Raw genomic sequence first — 21,885 nt, 5'->3', positions numbered from 1 at the left:
ACACTTCCCTGAAGTATTTCCAAAGGTGTCATTTGTGAATATATTTGCGTATTTAAATGAGCATGGAGTGTCTGGAACATGGCTGGAACGCACTTTTTCCCCAGAATGGCCATGACAAACTCTGAAGGCTCTTTAATATGGAGGCGTTTTATCATCTTCTTCATGTTGAATTCGCTCTGCTTTTTATCCACGACTGGGCGCTCATCCATCAACAACTGAAGCATCACACACACACACACACACACACACACATACACACACAGTCCTAATGTAATGTTTATTAAAACTCAAGAGTCCATATTATAGTAGTAAAACTAATGTATTCATACTAGAAAAAATACATTGCCTCTCTTAACAACAGGAAACAAACAAAAAAAATGGCCCAGGAGAGAGAATAACTCACAAATTTTTTAAGCATCTTGGGATCTGATCTGACAAGGCTTGCCCATTTCTCCCACTGCTCAGGAGATGGTTCCTATGCAGGATGGAAGACCAGAAACATGTCCTTACATATTCAGTGATGACCACAGGACTAATATTCATATATTTAGATTTAGGTCATATTTCCAGACTCAAGCCTTGGTGAACTAATCCCAGAGCTGATTCTGTTTAGCTGTTTAGTGGGACACATCACGCCAACTGCACAACAAATGGCAGTAACGGCCCATAATGCTTCATCTGTGGGCTCACAATTCTCCAAATTAGGTGGGGGGACTATACCAAGGCTTTGCGTTTCTTCTGAATATGCTTGCAGCGGTGCTTGCGTGTGTTGTACTTGGCTAGCTGATACTCGCTGAACTGCTTGAACTTATCCGTCAGGGCTTTCTTCAGACATGACGGGAGAGAGGGGCTGAAACACTGGGAAGAAACAGATGAAAAATAAGATACGAATATAATTCTGCTAGTACTGTTCTTTTGGACTGCCCTGCTGTCTAGGCAATTTAAGTGGAAAGAAAGACCAAGTGGAATGACTGAGATCACGTTGCAATCTCTAATGCAACAGCTTTTAGACCTAGGACAGGTTGGCAAAACATTCAGGTTCATGATAATCCTCACCACACTGTAAATCCTCGTCACCTCCAGCCAATCAGAGGGCAGCTGCACGGCTGCACAGAAGTACCTCCGCAGGTGGGGCTTGGAGCCGGGCAGGTGGGCAGCCAAGGCCAGCAGGAAGTTGGCCGTGATGCGAATGTTCAGCTCCTGCCTGGTGTATACGGCTACCTGATAGAGAGAGAAAACAGTTATAGGTAATGAAGTATCTTTACATAACCTCACTGCAGTTTTAGGGACACGTACATAAACGACGTCTTACTCAGCAAGTGGATGGACAGTAAGATCTTCAAAAGTAAGAATACACCAAAACAAGACAGAAATAAACCAGCAGTTTGACAGCATAAACCCAAATCAAAATTACATTTCCACATCTACTTGTAATACAAAAAAGAACTTAAGACACTATAACAAACTACAAGAATATTTGTTCTCAATTGCTTGCACATATTTAAGGAAACAGCATCACTGCTCTAAAATGCCTGAGCACGTTTCTTACAATGCTGCAGATTTGCCTCAAAATTAAATGTTTACATCAAAATTCCAGACATACTTATATAACATTTGTGTATATAATGCTACATTTGCTGCATACATAGAGAAAACACAATGAACAGAATGTATATATTTATTTGATGGGATTATTTATGGACATGTTGTAAACTCTTCATTCATTTTGCAGTACATAGTTATTTGCTATACCTAAATGCACAGTTTCAAAGTTCAGAGTTTATTTGTCATGTGCATAGTCATACATGGTATAACTGGCAATAAAATGTTTTTGTAAATGGTCTGTCCATGGCTGAGAGATACAGGGAAATGGAATGCAGTTTCATGAATAAATAAATAAGCTATGATGAATGAAGAGGGGATGTATACTATGCATATATATATAATGTTCAATTTCCAGTATTTACACTTGACAGTTTTTTACAGTTTATTTTTTTATGATGTTATTGTGGACATAATACGCAGAGTAGTCCCATCAGTTCCATCAGTTGCCCTAATTCAGGGCCCGAATGGCCTGCGGGAAGAAGCTCCTCTTCAGTCTCTCTGTGTTGGTCTTCAGCACCTTGGAGGGCAGTCTGAAGTCTCTTAGGTGTCTGAGGTGGTAAAGACGCTGATGAGCCTTCTTTGTCAGGGAGTTGGTGTGGCAGGACCAGGACAGGTTCTACGAGATGTGAATTCCAAGGTACCTGAAAATGTCTACTCTCTCCACCGTGGTTCCGTTGATCCTAACAGGTGGTAGTGCCGCTCCTGCTTCTTGCTGCAGTCCACAATCAGCTCCTTTGGATTGCTGACGTTTATGAGATTATTTTCCTGGCACCAGTTCTCCAGGTGTTTAATCTCCTTCAGGTAGGCCCTCTCATTGTTGTCTGAGATCAGGCCCATGACGACGGTATCATCAGCAAACTTGACAATGGTGGTAGAGCTGGAAGTGGCCATGCAGTCCTAGGTGTACAGTGAGTAGAGCAGGGGTCTTAGGACACAACCCTGGGGAGCTCCAGTGCTGAGGGTAAAGGTGGATGAGACACAGTTACCCACCCGTAATGCTTATGATCTGCCTGTTAGGAAGTTGGAGATCCAGTCACACAGGGATCGATGCAGTCCCAGATCCTCCAACTTGGTAATGATTCTGGAGGGGATGATGGTGTTAAATGCTGAACTGTAGTCGACAAACAGTATTTTAACATAATTACCCCTCCCTTTGTCCAGGTGGGTCAGTGTGGTGTACAGCAGATGTGCAATTGCATCATCAGTGGAGCGGTTGTGGCGGTATGCAAACTGCAGTGGGTCGATGTAGGCTGGCAGTGAAGAGATGATGAAGTCTCTGACCAGCTTTTGAAAGCGTTTCATCACGACCGTTGTGAGGGCAACAGGGCAGTACTCGTTGAGACAGGAAGGCCGAGGACAGGGACAATGGTGGACCGTTTGAAGCAGGATGGGACGACACCGTGCATCAGGGAGAGGTTAAAGATGTCAGGGAATACCGGGGCTAGCTGGTCTGCGCAGGCTTTGAGGACTCTCCTGCAGATGCCGTCTGGTCCTGCCACCTTCTTGGTATTCACTCTTTTAAATACTCTCCTCACGTCACTCTCCATGATGATGAGGGTGCGCTGTCCTCTGGTAGACTCTGCACATGCGCTGCACCGATAGCACCATCTGCATTGTTAGCGCTAGCGCTGTTAGCATTAGCGCTGCAGTCTCAAAGCGAGCGAAGAATGTATTTAGCTCCTTTGCCTTTGAGACTCATCCGCACTCGTCAGTCCAGGGGGTAGTCCGTGATCGTCAGTAGCCCCTGCCACAGGGATCTAGAGCCACTCTGCTGTAACTGTGACTCTAGTTTTTTCCCGTAGCGCCGCTTCGCCTCTCTCCCTGCCCTGCGCACTCCAGATGCCGCACACTTGTACTCGTCCATGTTCCCACTGATTGTCCCCGCATTGTAGGCAGCAGTACGAGAGTTCAGAGCCTTGCAGATGGTTTTGCCCACCCTTGGCTTCTGGTTGGAAAATGTCTTGAAGGTGGCTCTTGGGATTGTTTTGTCCACCAGTTTCCCAATGAACCCCACTACTGTTTCCGTTAACTCGCTAACATCATCAGTGCTGCGCCGGAACATGTCCCAGTCCGCATCATCCAGAGAGTCCTGCAGAGCGGCTACCGATTGGTCTGTCCAGAGCGCGACCTCCCTCTGAAACAGAGTTTCTCATTTCAGCCTTTGTTTATATTTTGGTATGAGGAAGATGGTGGACTTACCAAACGGTGGATGAGCTAGTGCCTTGTAACTGTCCTTGTATGGGGTGTAGCAGTGGTCTATTGTCCTCTTTCCCCTGGTGGGGCAGGTTATGTGCTGGAAAGGTTGGGCACTGCACGCTTGAGGTTAGCGCTGTTAAAATCCCCAACCACAATAAGTGCAGCGTCCCGGTGTTGTACCTGTAACTATGCGAGAGCCTCATGAAGTTCACACAATGCAGTGTCCGTGTTTGCCTGAGGTGGAATGCACACGGTGTTGACGATAACCAAGGTGAACTCACGAGGAAGGTAGAAAGGATGAAACTTGATGGCGAGCAGCTCCAGGTTGGGTGAGCAGGAGCAGGTGAGAATGACAACATTAGCATTGTTACACCAGCTGTTGTTTACCATCACACACACTCCACCGCCTCTTGACTTCCCCGAATCTGCCGTCCTGTCCATGCAGCATACCAAGAAGAACTCGGCCGGCTGGATAGCGTGGCTCAGTACCGCTGGGTTCAGCCATGCCTTGGTGAAGCAGAGGAGGTTGCAGTCCCGAATGTCCCTCTGGAACTTTGTTCTGGCCTGGAGGTCATCGAGTGTGTTGTCCAGAGACTGGACATTGGCTAGCAGGATGCGAGGCTAGCAGGCTAGCAGGATGCGAGCCTTCAGCCTGTTCCTGATGCCGGCTCACTTCCCTCAAGGCCTTTTCCTCGCATCGCATCCTTTGTTCTCCCTCAGGATCTCACTCGGCCAGCTCAGGTCCGGGGTTAGAAGCAATTTGAGGTGATTGTTGTGTTGACTAATAGAAATAAGAGCATCTCTGCTGTATGTGATGCACATTGTGGTGCAGAGTGAAGGGTTTTAAAAGCGAAAATTGTGCAAGGAAAAGTGCAAAAAGTGCAAAAAGTGTGGTCGGAGCAGTCGTGACGGCAGCCGCCCTCACCGGCGCCATCTTTGGCATCTTTGTGGTCACTTATGAATATTGCTTGTAACAGAGATAGCATCTTAACATGGTTGTAGCCTGTATGACAGTTGGAAATGGTAAACTTCCATTTTGTGTACATGTATTTACATGTTACATATGGTTACAACCACTTTGAATGGGTGCAGCCCATTATTACACATTACCGTGAACAAATTGATTGTGCTCCCTGACTAGAGTTCAGTAATGGCCCATTCATATTCAGGACACACAGCTAGGCTGCAAAAGGATGCATTTATTTACTTAGTAAGTAGGACTTGAAGTAAGGTCATACACTGATGAAGTCTGCAGTGCTAGACCTTCAAAAGATGAGAGGACAAAATGCTGTAAAGGTTGGTGCCACATCGAGGCCCCCTCTGGCCACCATGGGAATCCTCGAGTCAGGCACACTACCAATCAGGCCTGATGCCCAACAGCTGTGCTAGGTCTATATAAGCCCGGTGACCCAGTTACTCAGTGCTGGTTCTTTGCTAAAGTGTTGAGCCAAGCTCCTAGCCGGGAACTCTGAGTGTTGAGGTCTGTGGGCCCTTCTGCTACACCTCTCTTCTGCTCTTCGAGGGAAATATAATATACGTCGGGGAAAAAGCGGTGGCTGATTACGCCAGTGATTTTCGCATTATGGCAGCCGAGAGTGGATGGAACCTCGCAGCGCTAATGGCTGCTTTCCACCAGGGACTCAGCCAGGAGTTTAAAGATGAACTGGTCCACCGAGATACTCCCGCCTCTCTCGACGACCTGATCGATCTGGTGTTGCGAATTGACAATCATGTACAAGAGAGGCGCAGAGTACAGTGACCAGAGGTCAGTCAAGGCTCTCGTGCACCCTTAGCCCTGTTCATATGCAGGGGGAGTCCGGACCCCAGCCAATGCAGCTCGGACACCTGCCTTTCTCAAAGTAAACGCAACGCTCGGATGTGGGAAGGGAGGTGTCTGTACTGCGGAAGCTCAGGTCATCTTCACCCAGCTTGTCCTGAGCTCCGGGGAAAAGGCAATGTCTATTAGGGGAGGGAGGACCTCTGATGGACTCAACCAGTCCTCCCCGAGCTCAAGGGTTGTCCCTCAGTACCACAATTGCTTGGGGAATGCCGGAAACATGTCTCCAGGCATTTGTGGACTCAGGAGCGGCAGGCAACTTTCTTGATGCTGGGTTAGCCAACAAGTTAGCCCTGCCACTGGTCCCACTGGATGAACCCCTACCCATTGCTTCCATCGATGATCGGTCCCTTGATCCAGGGGTTGTTAGCCATCAGACTCATCCAGTCACGTTACAAGTCGGCCCACACACCAAACAGTGCTGTTTGTTATCCATGTTCCCGACTTGCAACTGATTTTGAGGTACCCCTGGCTTCAGCGACATAATCCTCATGTAGACTGGCTGAGCCAATCAGTGCTGTCTTGGAGTTTGACATTTCAGACCTCCTGTCTGCAACTACCCAAGCCTCAGTCTGGGGCTGGTCATAATCCCGATGGCCCGAACCTGTCTCGAGTCTCCCAGGAATACTGGGACCTGAGGGAAGCATGTAGCAAACAGAAGGCCCAACTATTGCCTCCCCACCGGCCATATGACATGGCCATAAACCTCCTTCCGGCACCAGTCCATTAGAGGCCGCTTCTTTTCCCTTTCAGGGCCTGAACTTCAGGCAATGGATGAATATATACAGGAAGCCATAGCCCTAGGGTTCATCCAGCCATGTACTTCCCCGGCTGGTGCGGGGATTTTCTTTGTCAGGAAGAAAGACGGCGGGCTACGCCCCTGTATAGACTACCGGGGCCTTAACAGAATAACTGTCAAGGACTATTCTCCATTGCCCCTCATGACCTCAACATTTGAGGCGCTGTAGCAGGCCTCCATTTTCACTAAACTGGACCTGCACAGCGCCTACAACTTGGTGAGAATCCAAGAGGGAGACAAGTGGAAGACGGTGTTCATCTCCTCCTCGGGCACTATGAATATCTTGTCATGCCCTTTGGGTTGATGAACACACCTGCGTACATCAATGAGGTCCTAAGGGGAGCCCTTGACAGGTACGTGTTTGTCTACTTGGACGACATTTTAATATACAGCCAAAGGGTAGACAAACATGTTACCCATGTTAGGTAGGTCCTCCAGCTTCTACTCGAGAACCACCTCTTTGTCAAGATGGAGAAGTCTGTATTCCATGCACAAACCATCTCCTTTTTGGGATTTGTCATCTCCCACAAAAAGTTATGCATGGACCTTGCCAAGGTACGGGCTGTAGAGAACTGGTCTAGCCCCACCTAGGTACATCTGGTCCAATGCTTCCTGGGCTTCACAAATTTTTACCGCAGGTTCATTAAGAACTTTAGCACAGTTGCAGCCCCACTGACCATGTTGACCAGGAAGGCGTCTGGTCAGTTCTGCTGGTCCACTGAAGCCCAGCAGGCATTCGAAGAACTAAAGCACCATCTGATCACGGCTCCTATTCTTCAGCTCCCTGATGCGGAGCTTCCATTTACCGTTGAGGTGGACACATCTGAGGTGAGTGTCGGTGCAGTTCTGTCCCAGCGATCAAAAGAGGACAAAAAACTGCATCCCTGTGCCTACTTCTCCTGGCGTCTGTCCCCTGCAGAAAGGAAATATGACATGGGCAACCGTGAATTACTGGCAGTCAAGCTTGCGCTCGAGGAGTGGAGGCACTGGCTGGAGGGGGCAAAACACACCTTCCTGGTCTGGACGTACCACAAGAACTTGTCTTACGTTCAGCAAACCAATCGGCTTAATCCATACCAGGCCAGATGGGGACTGTTCTTTGCCCAGTTTGACTTTATCATACTGGCCAGGCACTAAGAACACCAAGACAGATACCCTCTCCCACCAGTGGGAATCCTTCTTCTGCTCCACCCTCGACCGTTATCCCCAGGGCCCGCGTCATAGCGCCAATCCAGAGGGGGGTTGAGAAGGCAGTACATCAGGCCCTCCTTGCTGAACCAGACTCAGGTGGAAGCCGTCTGGAGCGGCTGTATGTACCTAAGGTGGTTAGAGCTCGGGTCCTTGAGTGGGGACATGCATCCCCCTTTTCGGCACACTCAGGAGTCACATGGACGCTCGAGTTTCTCCGTCAGCGGTTTTGGTGACCACACATGCAACATCCAAGCATTTGTGAACTCTTGTCGCACCTGCGCTCAGTGCAAGGACCCCAGGACAAGGCCCGCTGGTCTGTTGCACCCACAGGCTGTCCCTTTGCACCCTTGTTCTCACCTGTTGCTCGATTTTATCACAAGGATGCCCCCATCAAGGGGCAACACAGTGACTTTGGTCGTCGTTGACAGGTTCTCCAAGGCCGGCTGCTTCTTTGCACTGCCAAAACTGCCATCTGCGAAGGACACAGCTAAATTATTGCTTACACAGGTTGTCCATCTTCATGAGCTACCTAGCAATATCATGTCAGACCGTGGGCCTCAATTCACTAGCCGGTTCTGGAGGGCCTTTTGTCGGTTGTTGGGGGCAGAAGCCAGATATCCTCCAGCTCCTGTCCCCAATCCAATGGCCAGACCAAGAGGGTTAGCCAGGACTTGGAGCGCACCCTCCACTGTCTGGCTTCTTCCTGTCCATCCTCTTGGTCTGCGCACCTATTATGGGCATAGTTTGCCAACAACAACCTGTGGCACTGCTCCTTAGGCATGTAGCCATTGGAGTGCCAATTTGGGCATGATCCGCCGACGTTGCCCAACCAAGAGGCTGACATGAGTGTCCGGTCTGCTGAGCAGACAGTCAGGTGCTGCTGCTTGGCCTGGCAAAGGGCACACAGGGCTCTTTTATCTGCTGCTACTGCTCAAAAGCGTTACGCCGACAAGAGATGGTGACCAGCGCCGATTTATCGGACAGGACAGCAGGTTTGTCTATCAGACAAGGACCTACCTTTGTGTGGTTATCCTCGCAAATTCGCTCCTCGCTACATCGGGCCATTCAAGGTGCTTGGCCGCATAAAGCCTGTTTCTTATAACCTTGCCCTTCCCCTGTCATTGCGAGTCAACCCCACTTTCCATGTGTCTCGCCTTAAGCCCATACTGTGTTCAGTGGGCTCCTCCAACCCACCGGGTCCGTGCATAGTGGACAGTGCACCGGCGTACACAGTCAAGCGTCTCTTAGATGTCCGGCGGGTCCGTGGTGGAGTCCAGTATTTGGTTGACTGGGAGCGATAATGGCCTGAGGAGCGGTCCTGGATCTCCTCCTGTCACATCCTGGAACGTGAACTCATTTGGGGTTTTCAGCGGGATTGTTCGGCTGGCCTTGGGACGTCAGGAGCCACCCTTTCTGTGGGGGGTCCTGTAAGGGTTGCCGCCAGGTCGAGGCCCCCTCCGGCCACCAGGGGGAGGCCTTGAGTCAGACACACTTTCAATCAGGCCTGATGCCCAACAGCTGTACTAGGTCTATATAAGCCCAGTGACCCAGTTACTCAGTGTTGGGTCTTTGCTAAAGTGTTGAACCAAGCTCCTAGCCGGTAACTCTGGGTATTGAGGTCTGTGAGCCTTTGTGCTACACCTCTCTTCTGCTCTTCGAGGGTGCCTGTGTTTTTACACTCCCCCTCTCCGTCTCAAGTCTGTGTCTCTCTCTCTCAGCTTCCATTAGTCTCTAAGGCACCTCCCTGCTTTCTGGTTTTGTTTTGGAAGTTTTAGAGTTTTGTTTTCCTCAGTACATCGGGGCTGCCCTTCTTCCCGTGGCATCCCTTGTTTTCCCTTTTTTCCACGCACAGTATGGTGTTTATTTCCCCCCATTTTTCGTCCTCCATTCCTTTGAAGCACAATATGTGTGCAGGTTGTTTAATGGCTGCTGCGGTCTAGCAGGAGCTCATTTACCTCGTAACAAAGCAGCCAGGGCTGGGGTTTGACTCCCCACCTTTTTTGTTTTTTTTACTTCTGTTGTTTAACCTGTAAAGCATGGTAGCTCACCCAGTGGAATGTTGGTCTCATCAGCTATCTGACCTGGGTGCAAGCCTCATTACAAATGCATTTAGTTGAATTAGTGTTTAGGCATATGTGGTGTAAAGATAGTAACAGTGTTCTATCAAATAACACATGATAAAACGGGTCCAAAAAGTAGAAGAGAGGCTGAAGTTCTTTTCATTTCTAAAAGTTTTAGATTTAAGACGCTAGTATAAAATAGCAAAAGCTGGCTGCACATATTGACCTGGTTCTCATACCCATCAAACCATGATTGATGACATTTTCAAGTACAGTAGCCCAAATTTTATTTGAAAGGATTCACCATGACTAAGGCTTTCCTCATACTCTTCCTCTGACTCAGTCTCTCTTACCTCTCCCTGTTCTCTTATTTCTCCAACCTTTCTTTAAGCCTCTTACATTAATTAGTTACTTCCTGCTACTGAAAGTTTATATATTTGATATATAGGTATAAATATTTTATTGTATATGTTCATGTCTTGCTTAGAAGGTCACTGGGTGAACATGGATGTGTCAAGACAATTTGTAGGTTTGATGGATGACATTCATCCATATATGGCATTTCTACATAAATAAAATATATCTATAAATACATTAGATTTTCTTAGTCTGCCTCTTTATATATCCCCTCATAATCTTTATGGGAAATACAGAAAACTGATTTCATTTCTCTTGCAACTTAGCACCGATACAGGGGTTCAAAACGCTTGTTGCTAACTGTTTTGCTACAGTCATAGCTTTGTTACTGATTCTCAGGTTTATGCATTTTCTGTCTTAATCTTACCAAAATATAACATGAGAGTTTGTAATGAAACTTGTGCTTAGACACTCACAATGGTTGCCAAGAAATATTTCAGGAGTTTATAAGGAGAGTCGAGTCTAGTAAAACCAATGGTTTTGCACCATTGACCCAAGCAAAGGAAAACTAAGCTTCAATGACTGACAATCATGTGCCAGTATCAAATTAAAAAAATGTTAATCAATTGAGAAAAAAATACAAGCTGACCCAAAACACCTTATGGATCATTTAACTCTCCGAACATCTCTCACCATTTGGTGATGTATTAGTGGCTTAAGAAGTCATGCTGCAGTTCTGAAGTGCCATGTGGACTCATCATAGTTTTACCAGTTACAACACTCAAAAGCTCAGATGCCAATTATTAAGCCTTTCCTGAACATACACAAACAAACTTGCATATGAATACTTACAGAACCCCTACTCAAACACAGACAGCCAGACACAGACAGCCTGACTTACATGCCACCTCATGTGTACCTTGAGGACGAACTCTGGATCACTGATGGTGATATCTGTGGCTAGGCCTTTTATCAGAGACCACAAAGTCAAGGGATGCTGGTCCTTCTGGTCAGGAGCAGCACACTTTTGTACCAGGGAGCAGCACACCAGATTTAACAGCTTATACTGATTAAAAAAAAACACACAGACAATGACACAGAATTAAATCAAATCAAAGTCAAATACACAGATCCACAGAATATACTTTTCTGTCTTTCCACTAGAGGTATGCAATATGATAAAAAGACATACATACAGTTATGCATAAAGACATTTTCACAATATGTAGTTTTACTGAGGTTTACTAGCATTGTTTGTGCAGACAGTGCAGCAAAAATAGTACTGCCACATCTAAAGTAGGCTATGAAAAAATATGCAGTTGATCACTGTTAGAGAAGTACTGACAGAGTATTGTGATGTAATTTATCACAACAACAATATCATCATATCACCCACTCCTTGCCACTTATGCAAATGTGATTGGATCGCTGATTGAGTGAATAGGCTTGAAGAGAAATTGTTCAGCTCTGTATCTGTGATCTAACAGATACTTGTGATCAGCTAGTATTGCTGGGGAAAGAAGGATTAATTCAGCCTTCCCACCTCTGACAACATAGCCAAGCCTGCTCTCACTTTTGACTCTTGGCCATTATCCATTCATCTTAAAGAGGCAGAAACACCTAGTTTCTCTTTATTAGCCTTCCCAAGATTAAGTTGAGGAGGAGTCACAGACTTGTGCTGTTGACGTGACAGGAAAGCAGCCTTCCTACAGGAACTTGCTACAGCTGAAATGCAGGTTAGAATTATTTTTCAAAAAATGATAACAACACTTCAGTACCTTCCTTTTTTTCAGCAGTTCTGCTTGTTCATCTGAGCCTGTGTCAACCGTCCCAAACTCTTCTCCAAGCTCAACCGTCTGCTTCTCATCTTCCTCAGTCAGTCTCAGCTCCAGGACAGGCATCTCCAAGGGCAATTCTTGGTCCATCTCCACAAGGTCCTCATGTTCCAAGTCCTTTGGATACATATATACAAACATTATACATCAGTTACTCTGAACTTAAGCCAAAACCTTAAGAACATTCCCAATGCCAGATGGTATCAAAAGCCTACCCTTCTATAAATTTGAGGTATGGAATTTTCTAGTGAATATGCATCTCAAATATGAGAAAAAGAGGCAGCAAACAAGCAGAAAAATACATCCTTGAGTACCTCATTTGGCTCCGCACTCTGTGGTAGCAGCTCTTCAGCAGAGCAAGGGCTGTCTTGCTCTCTTTTTCTCCTTTTCACTGTAACATCCAGCTTTTCTTGGGGAAGAACACTGGTACAACACACAGGCAAAAGGCCACTAGCAGGTGTCAGTGTGCTCTGGAGCAAAGGGCTCAAACAGTACGGAGAGGAGAGAGAGGAGGAGAGGAAAGAGCCCCGTTTCAGCTGGGTATTCTCAGTGTGGAGAAGAGATGGGGAGACTGTAGGGAACAGCAGGGGGTCCAGACTTAGCTGGGTGTTCTCAGTGCAGAGAAGAGAAGAAGGGAGAATGGGAAAGAGGAGGGGGTCTTGCTTAATTTGGGTATTCTCAGTGCAAAGCAGAGGGGAGGTGAACATGGTAGAGGTGGTGGTGAGCAGAGAGGAGGAAGCAGTGGTGGTGATGAGTCTGGGCGTCTGGAGTGCCGGGCAGGAGGTGCTGGTGGAGGCCGGTGCTGCCCAGGAAGGAGCTGAGCAGAGAGGCTGGGGCAAAATGGAGGAGACCTGAGCCAAAATGCCATTTTCCAAGCTCCGGCTGGTACAGTTGGAATACCGACAAGCATCCATATCAGCCATTGGGACAGTCAGCAGGGTGGCCGCCTTCATATCCACCAGCACTGGAGAAAATGAGGCACAGTGTCTCCACTCTCGTCAGTGCAGCCACTCTCGTCAAGCTCTCAAAGGGAGCCTTTTGGCCAAACCTGGAGTACAGAAGAAGAGAGCAAAGATTATTTTCACCTTTGGCTAACCACAGAATCTCTATAATCCTTTACATTTTATGCTATTAATATTTCTAATTGAATGTTTCAACCTCTTTTTCCTGTAAAAAAAACAAAAAACCAGTGAGCTAGATACTGCACCACTAAGAGAACAGTGTGTCCTGTGATTCCAGGTGGCTTCTTGACATGAAAAGAACTATGTGAGAGATTATTATATGTACAGCGCACAAAGGCTGGGGCAAAGGACTTTGTACTTTGCTCAAGTGATTGTTTACTTGTCAAGACAAACCTTTCCACGGACAATTGATTAAATACAGTACATTTATTAACATACAATTTTCAGCCGTCTACATGCATACGCTCGCCAGAAATCCCACGCTGAATCCACACCCATGTTTTTCGGAAAAATTTCCACAACAACGTGCCTGTCCTTATAAGTGGCCTTTTAAAACATTCTTCCGGTATAAGATAACTGCCGGTTTTGTCATAGAAAATTCAACTACCATCAAAACAACTGCGTGGCATGTTTAAATGGTATACGGAGTGTTAGTAAAATTCTTTAATTGTATGCTCACCTCTTTACGCAAAAACACTCGTTCGCTTCCTACGTAAACAAACCCAAATAGACAAGCCTTGGCATTTACTTCCCAAGTCTTTCCAGGGCAAGCCGCGTGATTGGCAGCTCTTTCATCAAATAGATGAATAGAAGACGCTTAGGCTCTGCGCACTGTGTATTATCAGTGCTTCAGTGTTGTTAGCAGATAGCCTCGCGCATGGGTTTGACGCTGTTTGACGCTGTTTGACGAAACTCGTACAACCGTAAGAATTATTTGATCGCCAGTGCTTTTGGACATCATGGAAAGGAAGAGGCTTATTTTAGCTGAAGTTTATGTGGGCTTGTTTGGGTACTGCTAGCATGGATTAACTTCGATGTTTCCATTCACTGCTGGAAAAATTCGTAATCTTTTGTTTAATGGGATACTCCTAGAGTGAGAGAGTGATCTTACAACTTCAGTGCTTCGGGGAAATGGGCCCCTGACCATTTTTTAATTTAAATGCTGAACCCGCATAAATGGAAACCTAATATAGTTTTTATTTTTCTGTAACGTTTAAAAGTAAGATGTACTGGCTGCAAAAAGAATAAAACAATAGTTGGCAGATGTTAACAGGGATATGTTTTCTTGTTGCTGAAATATATTTCCAAGTGGCCAAATGTCCAAGTGCAGAATATTCTAAACATGTTTTCAAATTTAATTCAGAGCAGTAGGAGCAGCAATGCACCTTGGAGCTGAGAGCGATGGTTGTTGTTTTTTTATTATTTGCTCTGCAGCTGCGTCATGGCCATGGTTCTTCTGTTCAGACTTGCAACACTGGTCAAACCTGCTCCTTGAGTTGGGGGGGAAGAGGAAAAAAAAGTTTTTGAATTTTTAACCTGATGACCTGTGACATCATATTATATAACATGATTTATGCTTTCAGAATTCTCTATTTCCCTTTTTGTTGTTGTTGTTACAGTATACTGTACAGAAGCTCACTCTCCGGACTGACGATTGCGGATGAGTGTCTGGCGAACGAGCTAAACACATTCTTCGCTCGCTTCGAGGCTGCATCTAGCAGCGCTAGCGCTAACAACGCTAATGGTGCTATATTGCCCTCACATCAGTTGTGATGAAGTGCTTTGAAAAGCTAGTCAGAGACTTCATCACCTCTTCACTGCCAGTCTCCATGGACTCACTGCAGTTTGCATACTGCCACAACCGTTCCACTGATGGGTTAGGCTGATAGATTTTAGACATTGGAACAATTCAATAACATCAATCTCAAATACGTCTTTTGGGCTCCAAAACTTCAGGTCATGCTCAACAGTTTCTAGCAGGTCATTATGGGCGCTAGAGCTCAGAACAACAGGGTCGGATGAATGAGTAGATTTGAACGCTGGTGTAATGCCATCTGCTTGTTGCTTTAGGCTCTTAAATTCAGAACCAAAACACTTCTGTCCTTCACCCAAGAGCTCATATGAAGCTTTCTTGACAGATTTTGGGCTTCTCATTTGTAGTAAGTGGAAAATTTCCTTGCTTGTCCAAAAGACAAATGACAGGTGAGGTGTGACAGGCATAAACCACTGAATTGTGGGTCTTTTGAGATTAAGATCCTATACAGCTGGTATGTACACAGAAAATGTTGTCTTATTACATATGGCAGGTCTGGCCTTGACCTGCCCTTGAAAATCACTCCCACAATACATAGCAGAACACTGTGGATGGTAATACTAAAGTCTATATTTGGGTTCCCAGCTCTTATCCTGGAGATTAGAGTCTGGATCCAACTCCAAACTAACACTCATTTGTGTTACACAAGGACAACAGTAGCATCTGAATATTAGATCCCGGCATTGGATCTAAACTCTGGATCTCTAGGAACCAAGTTGGGCACCCCTGACCTGTTTGAGGACCAGTGAAGTGTGAGAGAGTGAAGTGTGAGAGTGCAGCTGAGCAGTGTGAATCTGTTAGCTAAGTACAAAGCAATTACTGATATGTATACATGACAACTGTTGCTATGTGGCTCAGATAGATAAAGTTCAAAGAGGTTTTATTGTCATTTCAGCTATATACAAGTACACAACAAAAACAAGACAATGTTCCTCCAGGACCATGGTGCAACACAAAACAACAGTGCAACAGACAACATGCTACACAAGTGCAAACAGTCCAATATAGTGCAAAAATGTAATTAAATAAACAATAATAAATACAGGACAGGACAAATACCAAATGAGTAGACAGTGCAATTATTTAGTCCAGTACACAGTATCGGGCATATGTAAAGTGAGTTGTGCATGGGAGTCAGTGACATGCTACACTGAACATAGCAGTCACCAGTAGCAGCCAGAACAGTTCAGAGTACAGTGTTGGTTTAGTACAGTACTCTAGCAGCAAGTAGGATAATGTGCAAGACTGCAACAGGAGTGCATAGTTTATTTGTGTGAGGTTTGACTTCAGCACTAGTCCGATGTAAAACTGTGAGTGTGTGTGTGTGTGTGTGTGTGTGTGTGTGTATAAAAGTGCCCATTTTTGGAATCTGAATTGGAATTGGAGTTAGCCAGAGTTCAGGAGTCTAATGGCTTCTGAGAAGAAGCTGTTGCACAGTCTGGAGGTGCGGGACCGGATGCTGCAGTACCTTCTTCCAGATGGCAAAAGGGTGAACAGTTCCTTTGAGGGGTGTGTGGGGTCTTTCACAATGTTGGTGGCTTTCCGGATGCAGCGTGTTATGTAGATGTTCGTGATGAAGGGAAGAGAGACCCCAATGATCTTCTCAGCTGTTCTCACTATTCTCTGGAGGGTCTTGCGGTCAAAGGCAGTGCAGTTCCCAAACTAGGTAATGATGCAGCTGCTCAGGATGCTCCCTACAGTACCTCTATAGAAGGATGGGTGATGGGAGATGGGCTTCCCTCAGCTTCTGAAGGAAGTAAAGACATTGCTGGGCTCTCTTGGTGATGGAACTGGTATTCAGGGTCCAGGTGAGGTTCTCCGCTAAGTGAACACCAAGGAACTTGATGTTCTTGACAATCTCCACTGAGGAGCCATTGATTGCAAGTGGGGAGTGATCTCGCTTTTGTCTTGTCAACATTCAGATACAGGTTGTTGACCTTAAACCAGCTCACCAGTTCTCGCACCTCCTCTCTGTATGCTGACTCGTTGTCTTTGTTGATGAGACCCACCACGGTTGTATCATCAGCGAACTTGATGATGTGATTCGAACTGTGCATCGCTGCACAGTCATGAGTCAGCAGTGTGAAGAGCACAGGGCTGAGTACGCTGCGCTGGGGAGCACCAGTACTCAGTGTAGTGATGTTGGAAGTGCTGCTCCCAATCTGGACTGACTGAGGACTACCAGTCAAGAAATCTCTGTACTACTGTGCTCTGAACACAGCATCCTTCACAAAAGTAGAAAGAACAATGCTACTTTGTCCTCTTTTGGCACTGATACTGTACATTAGAAATTAAAAGTAGCCTATACAAAAATAGAGATATTGTATAAAGCTTATACTGATCTTGATTCAAAGTTTGGCTTTTACATTCGGAGACTGAATATCAGTTCTTCTTCCTAACTTTATAGCAACATCTGGCAACGCAGACATGCATCATTAATGTAACGTATATCAGCATTAAAATGCTTTGTGAAAGGAAACGAATCCCATATGTAAATGATTCTGACGTACTGGTATTAGAAGATCTGGCACCCTTGGGCCACCGTCTCATCCTTTTATTTGTGCCGTTGTGCCCATATCAAGGTACGTCGGCTTGGCTAAAGGAAGTGCATTACTAGCTAGCGTCCTTGCATTCATAAATGTTTATCATGCTTTATCGGTATGAGATACATCTTTAGTAAGTGCTGTGGTCAGAGAAGCTGTATTTAATCATGCATACTATTCTTTCCTTATAGTAATAACAATAGCTATCTAACAAGATTTCTTTAGTTTATTAAGTAGCTAGCGTTAGCTAATCTTTTTGTGGCATTCAGTCTGGCTTGCTAGCTAACCTAGCGTTATCTAATTTTACAAAGAGAAACTCGTAACTCATCATTATTAGCCACTTTTAACTCTTGTTAGTAAGGAAAAGTAGCTGTCTATCTCCAGATTAACCTAGCTAGCTAATAGGTTAAGTAATGTTATTTCTGCCGTCACAAACACTGGAAGATAGATATCTAGCCATCTGGTCGATTTCTACATAACGCTAGCTAGTTACCGAACTAGATAAATAACTAATTTTTAGCTAATAAAGCTGCTAATAAAACTGTTGCAACTGGTTGTGGATTATTATAAACGGATTATTCGTTCAGTTTCACATAAACACATATTGGAGACGTATATTAGAAAATCTCTGTCTTGGTCACCTAGGCTTTAGCTAGGTAGCTACCTAGCAAAACATCGGTTGACGAGGCAGTTTTGCAGCCCAACTATCACGGTAACACTAACCATGGAGGGTATGTTGACCTATCCTATAATTCGTTTATTATTATTATACTTTATTATTTTTATTTACAGTGAATGTTTGAGTCAATTATGGCTTGTCCTTTTCAGGTTGTCATTTGTCGTGCTCGTTTTATGGCTGTAAGCGGACCTATACTAATTCAGAATCACTGAACAGTCACATCAAGGATCATCATAAGATCCCTGCACAGTCACTTCCTGGTACGATATTCTGTTTTGCCAGATTAACACCATAATGTGTCTGGTTGCAAACGAATTGAAGTCTTTACATGAATGCTTGTGTATGTTGGTTGTTGAGGAAAAATGCAACAAACAATTTTCACTGGATATAGAAGATTAATTTGTAGTATAGATAAGATGCAATGTACTTTGTCTACTGGGCATTGTGTGAAGATGAGTGGTCACGCTCATGCGTTCACTGTCTCACAGTTTCATCCCTCTCTCCCAGGCAAAGTCTTTCTGTGCTCCACGATAGGATGTGAGGGTTCATTTTCTAACATGCAGCAGCTCATGGATCACATGAGGCATCACCACAAGCCAAATTATTTTTTCCTGTGAGTCAGTTGCCTTAGATTTGAGGCTAATAAAACTAACTATTGTTTCACTGTTTTCTGGTCATATTTGCCATTAAGATCTCATTACTGTGACTTGTTGGGTTTTTTATAATTTCTCTAAGTATGTTTGTTAGTTTAACATAGTGACACTCCTTTGATCACCTGCAGGTGTGAAAGCTGCAAAGCCAAGCTGCGCTCCTACCGCACCCTCCTGAAACACCTGCAGACTTGTGCCAAGGTAGCCAAAACCAAGGCTATAAAGACAGAGGCTGCTGACACAGATCCTTCTGGTGTCTCGCTCGCCACTGTCGACCTGGAGCCCTATGGGCCCCTTTTGACCACAGACGAATCCCAGCAGATGGAATCGGAGCCCTCGCTGCCCTTAAATTCAGCACCTCGGCCCAGTCAGCAAGCTGCAGCTAGTACCGTTTTAACAGACTCCACTTCCATGGCCTTTCCTGCAGAGGTTGTTGCTGCAAATGCCCAGCGTGTGCCTGGTCAGGCAGATGCAGCCTACAGCCCCTTCCCACCCAGGCTGTCTCCTGTTCCCCCAGCCTCTCTGCCAGAGCCAGTCCAGCTGGAGCAGCAGCAGCCGCTGCTGCCACAGTGGTCCATCAGGATCGGCCCCTCAAGCCTGCCGTCCTCTCCACCCCACACCCCTCCAGGGTCAAATGCGGTCTGGAGGAAGAACCAAGGTGAATGACCTATGCAAGATGGTATCTAAAAGAGACTGGTCTTAAAGCAAGTGTCATAATAATGTGCGTTAGAGCGTCATACATTTTAGTATATTTTGCCAACGCTCACTTCAACTTGTCACTTGCCTCTCAACAGGGGCGTGCCCTTTCAGAGTAAAACCAATAAGTCCTGAGAGGGTAACTGCCGTTTTGTTTTGTTTTTTTTGGGGGGGGGGGGGGGGGGGTTTGTTTGTTTTTTTTGAGTGAACTGTGTTTTGTCGTGTCGCACTGTCCTGCCAGAACTGCCTGCGCCCCTTTTGCACAGATGGAACTCTTCTCCAACCAGTCAGGCTTTAAATAGAGAGGAAGTCCAGGTGAGGCACACAGAACTACACACACACACATGCTGCTAGAGGGGAAAGAAAAAAAAAAAAATCAGAAATTTCCTCAAGTCTGCTTTAGATGCTGCTGCTCCCACCCCTCTAACTGGGCTTACTGTTTCTCTTCGTGTGCTTTACTAGTCGAACCATGTGGCTGTGCGAGTCAATCCACTCCCATTCAATCCCAGATGCATACATCCAGGCGAGGGCTGCACTAACAGATAATGTCAGACAGCAGAGAGTGTTATCCATAGTGCTGTTCTTACCTCCTGTTCTGCGCTGTTTCCCCCTCTCCACTCAGCACCCCAGCACTGGGACAGCTAGGAGGTGCTTGCTGCTGGCTAGACAACCTTGGCTCTGGGTACTGGGCTTGGTGGCCTTGCATCGAGCTGCTGACTGTGCTTGCGCATCCCAGAACCCGTTTTCTCATTTCCATCTGTCTTAACTGGGTTTATTTTTGGTGTTTGTTCTGCATTTGCTGTGTGAAGGGACTGGTCTGGAATGTAAATTTCAAGGCGCTCGTATTGTGAACACAGATCAAGCCTGGTGCTAGAAATAAAAGTAGTGTTGGCACTGATACCAATACCAGTATCATTAATGATGGAAATACTGTCACCAAAGTACTCTTATTGTCATTAATATTGCTAATGTAGATATATTATTTTCGTTTAGTTACCTAACATGAACATTGTCTGTTCGTATATACAAGCACAATGCAAGGCCCTGTTTATCGATGGGGCTTCTTTCAGATATCCATTGGTTATAACAGAAAAGTTGGTATTGGTGTCACTGTTTAGTGTCCCCTTGTGGGGGAAATATCGGGACATATTTTATTATAAGGGATGCCTGTGGAAAATGTAACACATTTTATAGTCTGGTATTAATCCGGTATTGGGCTTAATCTGTGTCCAGAAACCTATCCCATTCGTGGTGTGTTATATTGAAGCTTGATTTGTCTTTGTCATAATCAACACGAACATGTTTGATCTGATTCTCTTCCTTAGCAACAAGATTTGTCATTTTGCTTGCCTGAGTAATACTTTTACAAGTGATCGATTACCACCGTCACTGACGTCTCCCCATTAAATTGTATCTCTCAGGCCAATCCTTCAGCAGTCGCATCCTATGGGAGCACACCAGGGGGCGATACAGCTGCCTGCAGTGCGGCCATTGTACTCCGGACCGGAAAGAGATGACTGCACACATTGAGGGCCAGCACAAGAGCCCAGGGGGCAAAGCGATCAGTGATACAGGTGTGATTGCTTCAGACAGTAATTCATTATGCAACGTGTCATGTAAGTGAAGCTTTGTGAATTTCTTTGGGGTTCTTTGCTTGGAGGAACATTTTCTTTTGTCTGATGAGGATATCTTGGATATTATGGCAAGTAAGAAGAGTGCATTTTGGTATCCCAGCATACTTATTAAATATTCCTGCAATACAATTAACTTTCTTATTGTCCTTAGTAACAACTGACCTTCTGTTTCATTATATTTCAGATGCAGTGGTTGGTTCACCTTCTGCTCTGAATAAAACCCCATTAGATTCTGAGAGCTTGAATTACACACAGCTTTAGGCTTTGATGAGATCATAAACATTAGGGACAGATGAATAGTTATTGTATCTTACATGGTTGAAAGTCTGGGGTGATAAAGGACTTTGTTGAAGAAGGAGGTGGTGATGTCTTTGCCCTACTAATAATATTATTGTATTACATGCATTTTTTTTTTTTTTTTTTAGGTTTCCAAGCAAGAAAGTAATGCCTTAAATAGGAAAGTGGTTTTGAGTAGTCAATATTTTGAAAATGAGGAAGAAAGCCACATATATGGCTTATTATTAAACTGCATGATGACAACAGGTAATGGGGAAATTTAATGGAGTTTAGATGTGCACAAGTAGAAGCAATATATATACTCATCCATATTTATCAAATATCTGTGATTTAGGATTAGTCTTTTGTTGTGATTACACTCGCATGGAAAAAGTGGACTTAATCAGTGCTCGGAATATGGAGCATGTTCTGTTCTCAGTAGTAATCCTCATTTTTAACAGTAGGTGTAAATAATGAGGCATACATAGTTGTACAGTTTCAGTATCTTTTATGTGCAGTATGTTGATTGTGTTGCAGTCACTAATGTCTCGTACAAAATGTTTTCCCTTGATTCTTTGTGGATGTAAAATCAAAAGTTTGATCCATGTGTTCTTTTGATATTAAAATGTTTTAATGGAGTGGAAACTATTTTTGCATTACTTCATGTACATTTACTGTCAAAATATATTTAAAAATATTTACGTACAGGAAATAAAAAGCACAGATATACCATACACCACAATCAACATATA

General features: G+C 45.0%; 2 protein-coding genes across 10 annotated transcripts in view; one reads left to right on the top strand and one right to left on the bottom strand.

The window, feature by feature from the left end:
• LOC113587747 (telomerase protein component 1-like) overlaps window positions 1–13,671 on the bottom strand; it is a 37,960-nt gene extending 24,289 nt beyond the window's left edge. For 2 of the 5 annotated variants that reach the window (XM_081699613.1, XM_081699615.1), the window contains exons 1-8: window positions 13,522–13,670; window positions 12,195–12,928; window positions 11,824–11,997; window positions 10,947–11,111; window positions 1,057–1,221; window positions 721–858; window positions 404–475; window positions 94–215 (exon numbers count right to left, since the gene is read on the bottom strand). In XM_081699613.1, coding sequence (XP_081555739.1) covers window positions 94–215; window positions 404–475; window positions 721–858; window positions 1,057–1,221; window positions 10,947–11,111; window positions 11,824–11,997; window positions 12,195–12,833 — 1,475 coding nt within the window. In that variant the 5' untranslated portion in view covers window positions 12,834–12,928; window positions 13,522–13,670. Of the gene's footprint in view, window positions 1–93; window positions 216–403; window positions 476–720; window positions 859–1,056; window positions 1,222–10,946; window positions 11,112–11,823; window positions 11,998–12,194; window positions 12,929–13,280; window positions 13,298–13,521 lie in introns of those variants that run through there. The other 3 variants (XR_014117770.1, XM_027026582.3, XM_081699614.1) reach the window with 3 other exon arrangements.
• A 3,463-nt stretch (window positions 13,672–17,134) lies between these two features.
• Window positions 17,135–21,771, top strand: znf414 (zinc finger protein 414). 5 transcript variants are annotated; one of them, XR_003411893.3, is made up of 8 exons: window positions 17,232–17,331; window positions 17,844–17,929; window positions 18,027–18,137; window positions 18,385–18,490; window positions 18,659–19,185; window positions 19,465–19,538; window positions 20,645–20,797; window positions 21,042–21,771. XR_003411893.3 is itself a non-coding variant. In XM_081699616.1 (7 exons), exons 2-7 carry the CDS (start codon window positions 17,923–17,925, stop codon window positions 21,116–21,118), a joined length of 981 nt encoding a protein of 326 aa, XP_081555742.1. In that variant the 5' UTR covers window positions 17,135–17,237; window positions 17,844–17,922; the 3' UTR covers window positions 21,119–21,771. The 5 variants fall into 5 exon arrangements, 3 of the variants coding, with proteins under 3 accessions (XP_081555742.1, XP_026884155.1, XP_035390332.1); XM_081699616.1 differs by lacking the exon at window positions 19,465–19,538 and having other exon boundaries at window positions 17,135–17,237; XR_014117771.1 differs by lacking the exon at window positions 21,042–21,771 and having other exon boundaries at window positions 19,322–19,538; window positions 20,645–20,719.
• Window positions 21,772–21,885: the final 114 nt, after the last annotated feature.

This window comes from Electrophorus electricus, chromosome 17 (assembly GCF_041902795.1).
Source record: "Electrophorus electricus isolate QZ-2024a chromosome 17, ASM4190279v1, whole genome shotgun sequence".
NCBI lineage: Eukaryota > Metazoa > Chordata > Actinopteri > Gymnotiformes > Gymnotidae > Electrophorus > Electrophorus electricus.
This window is presented reverse-complemented; position numbering and strand designations above follow the sequence as displayed.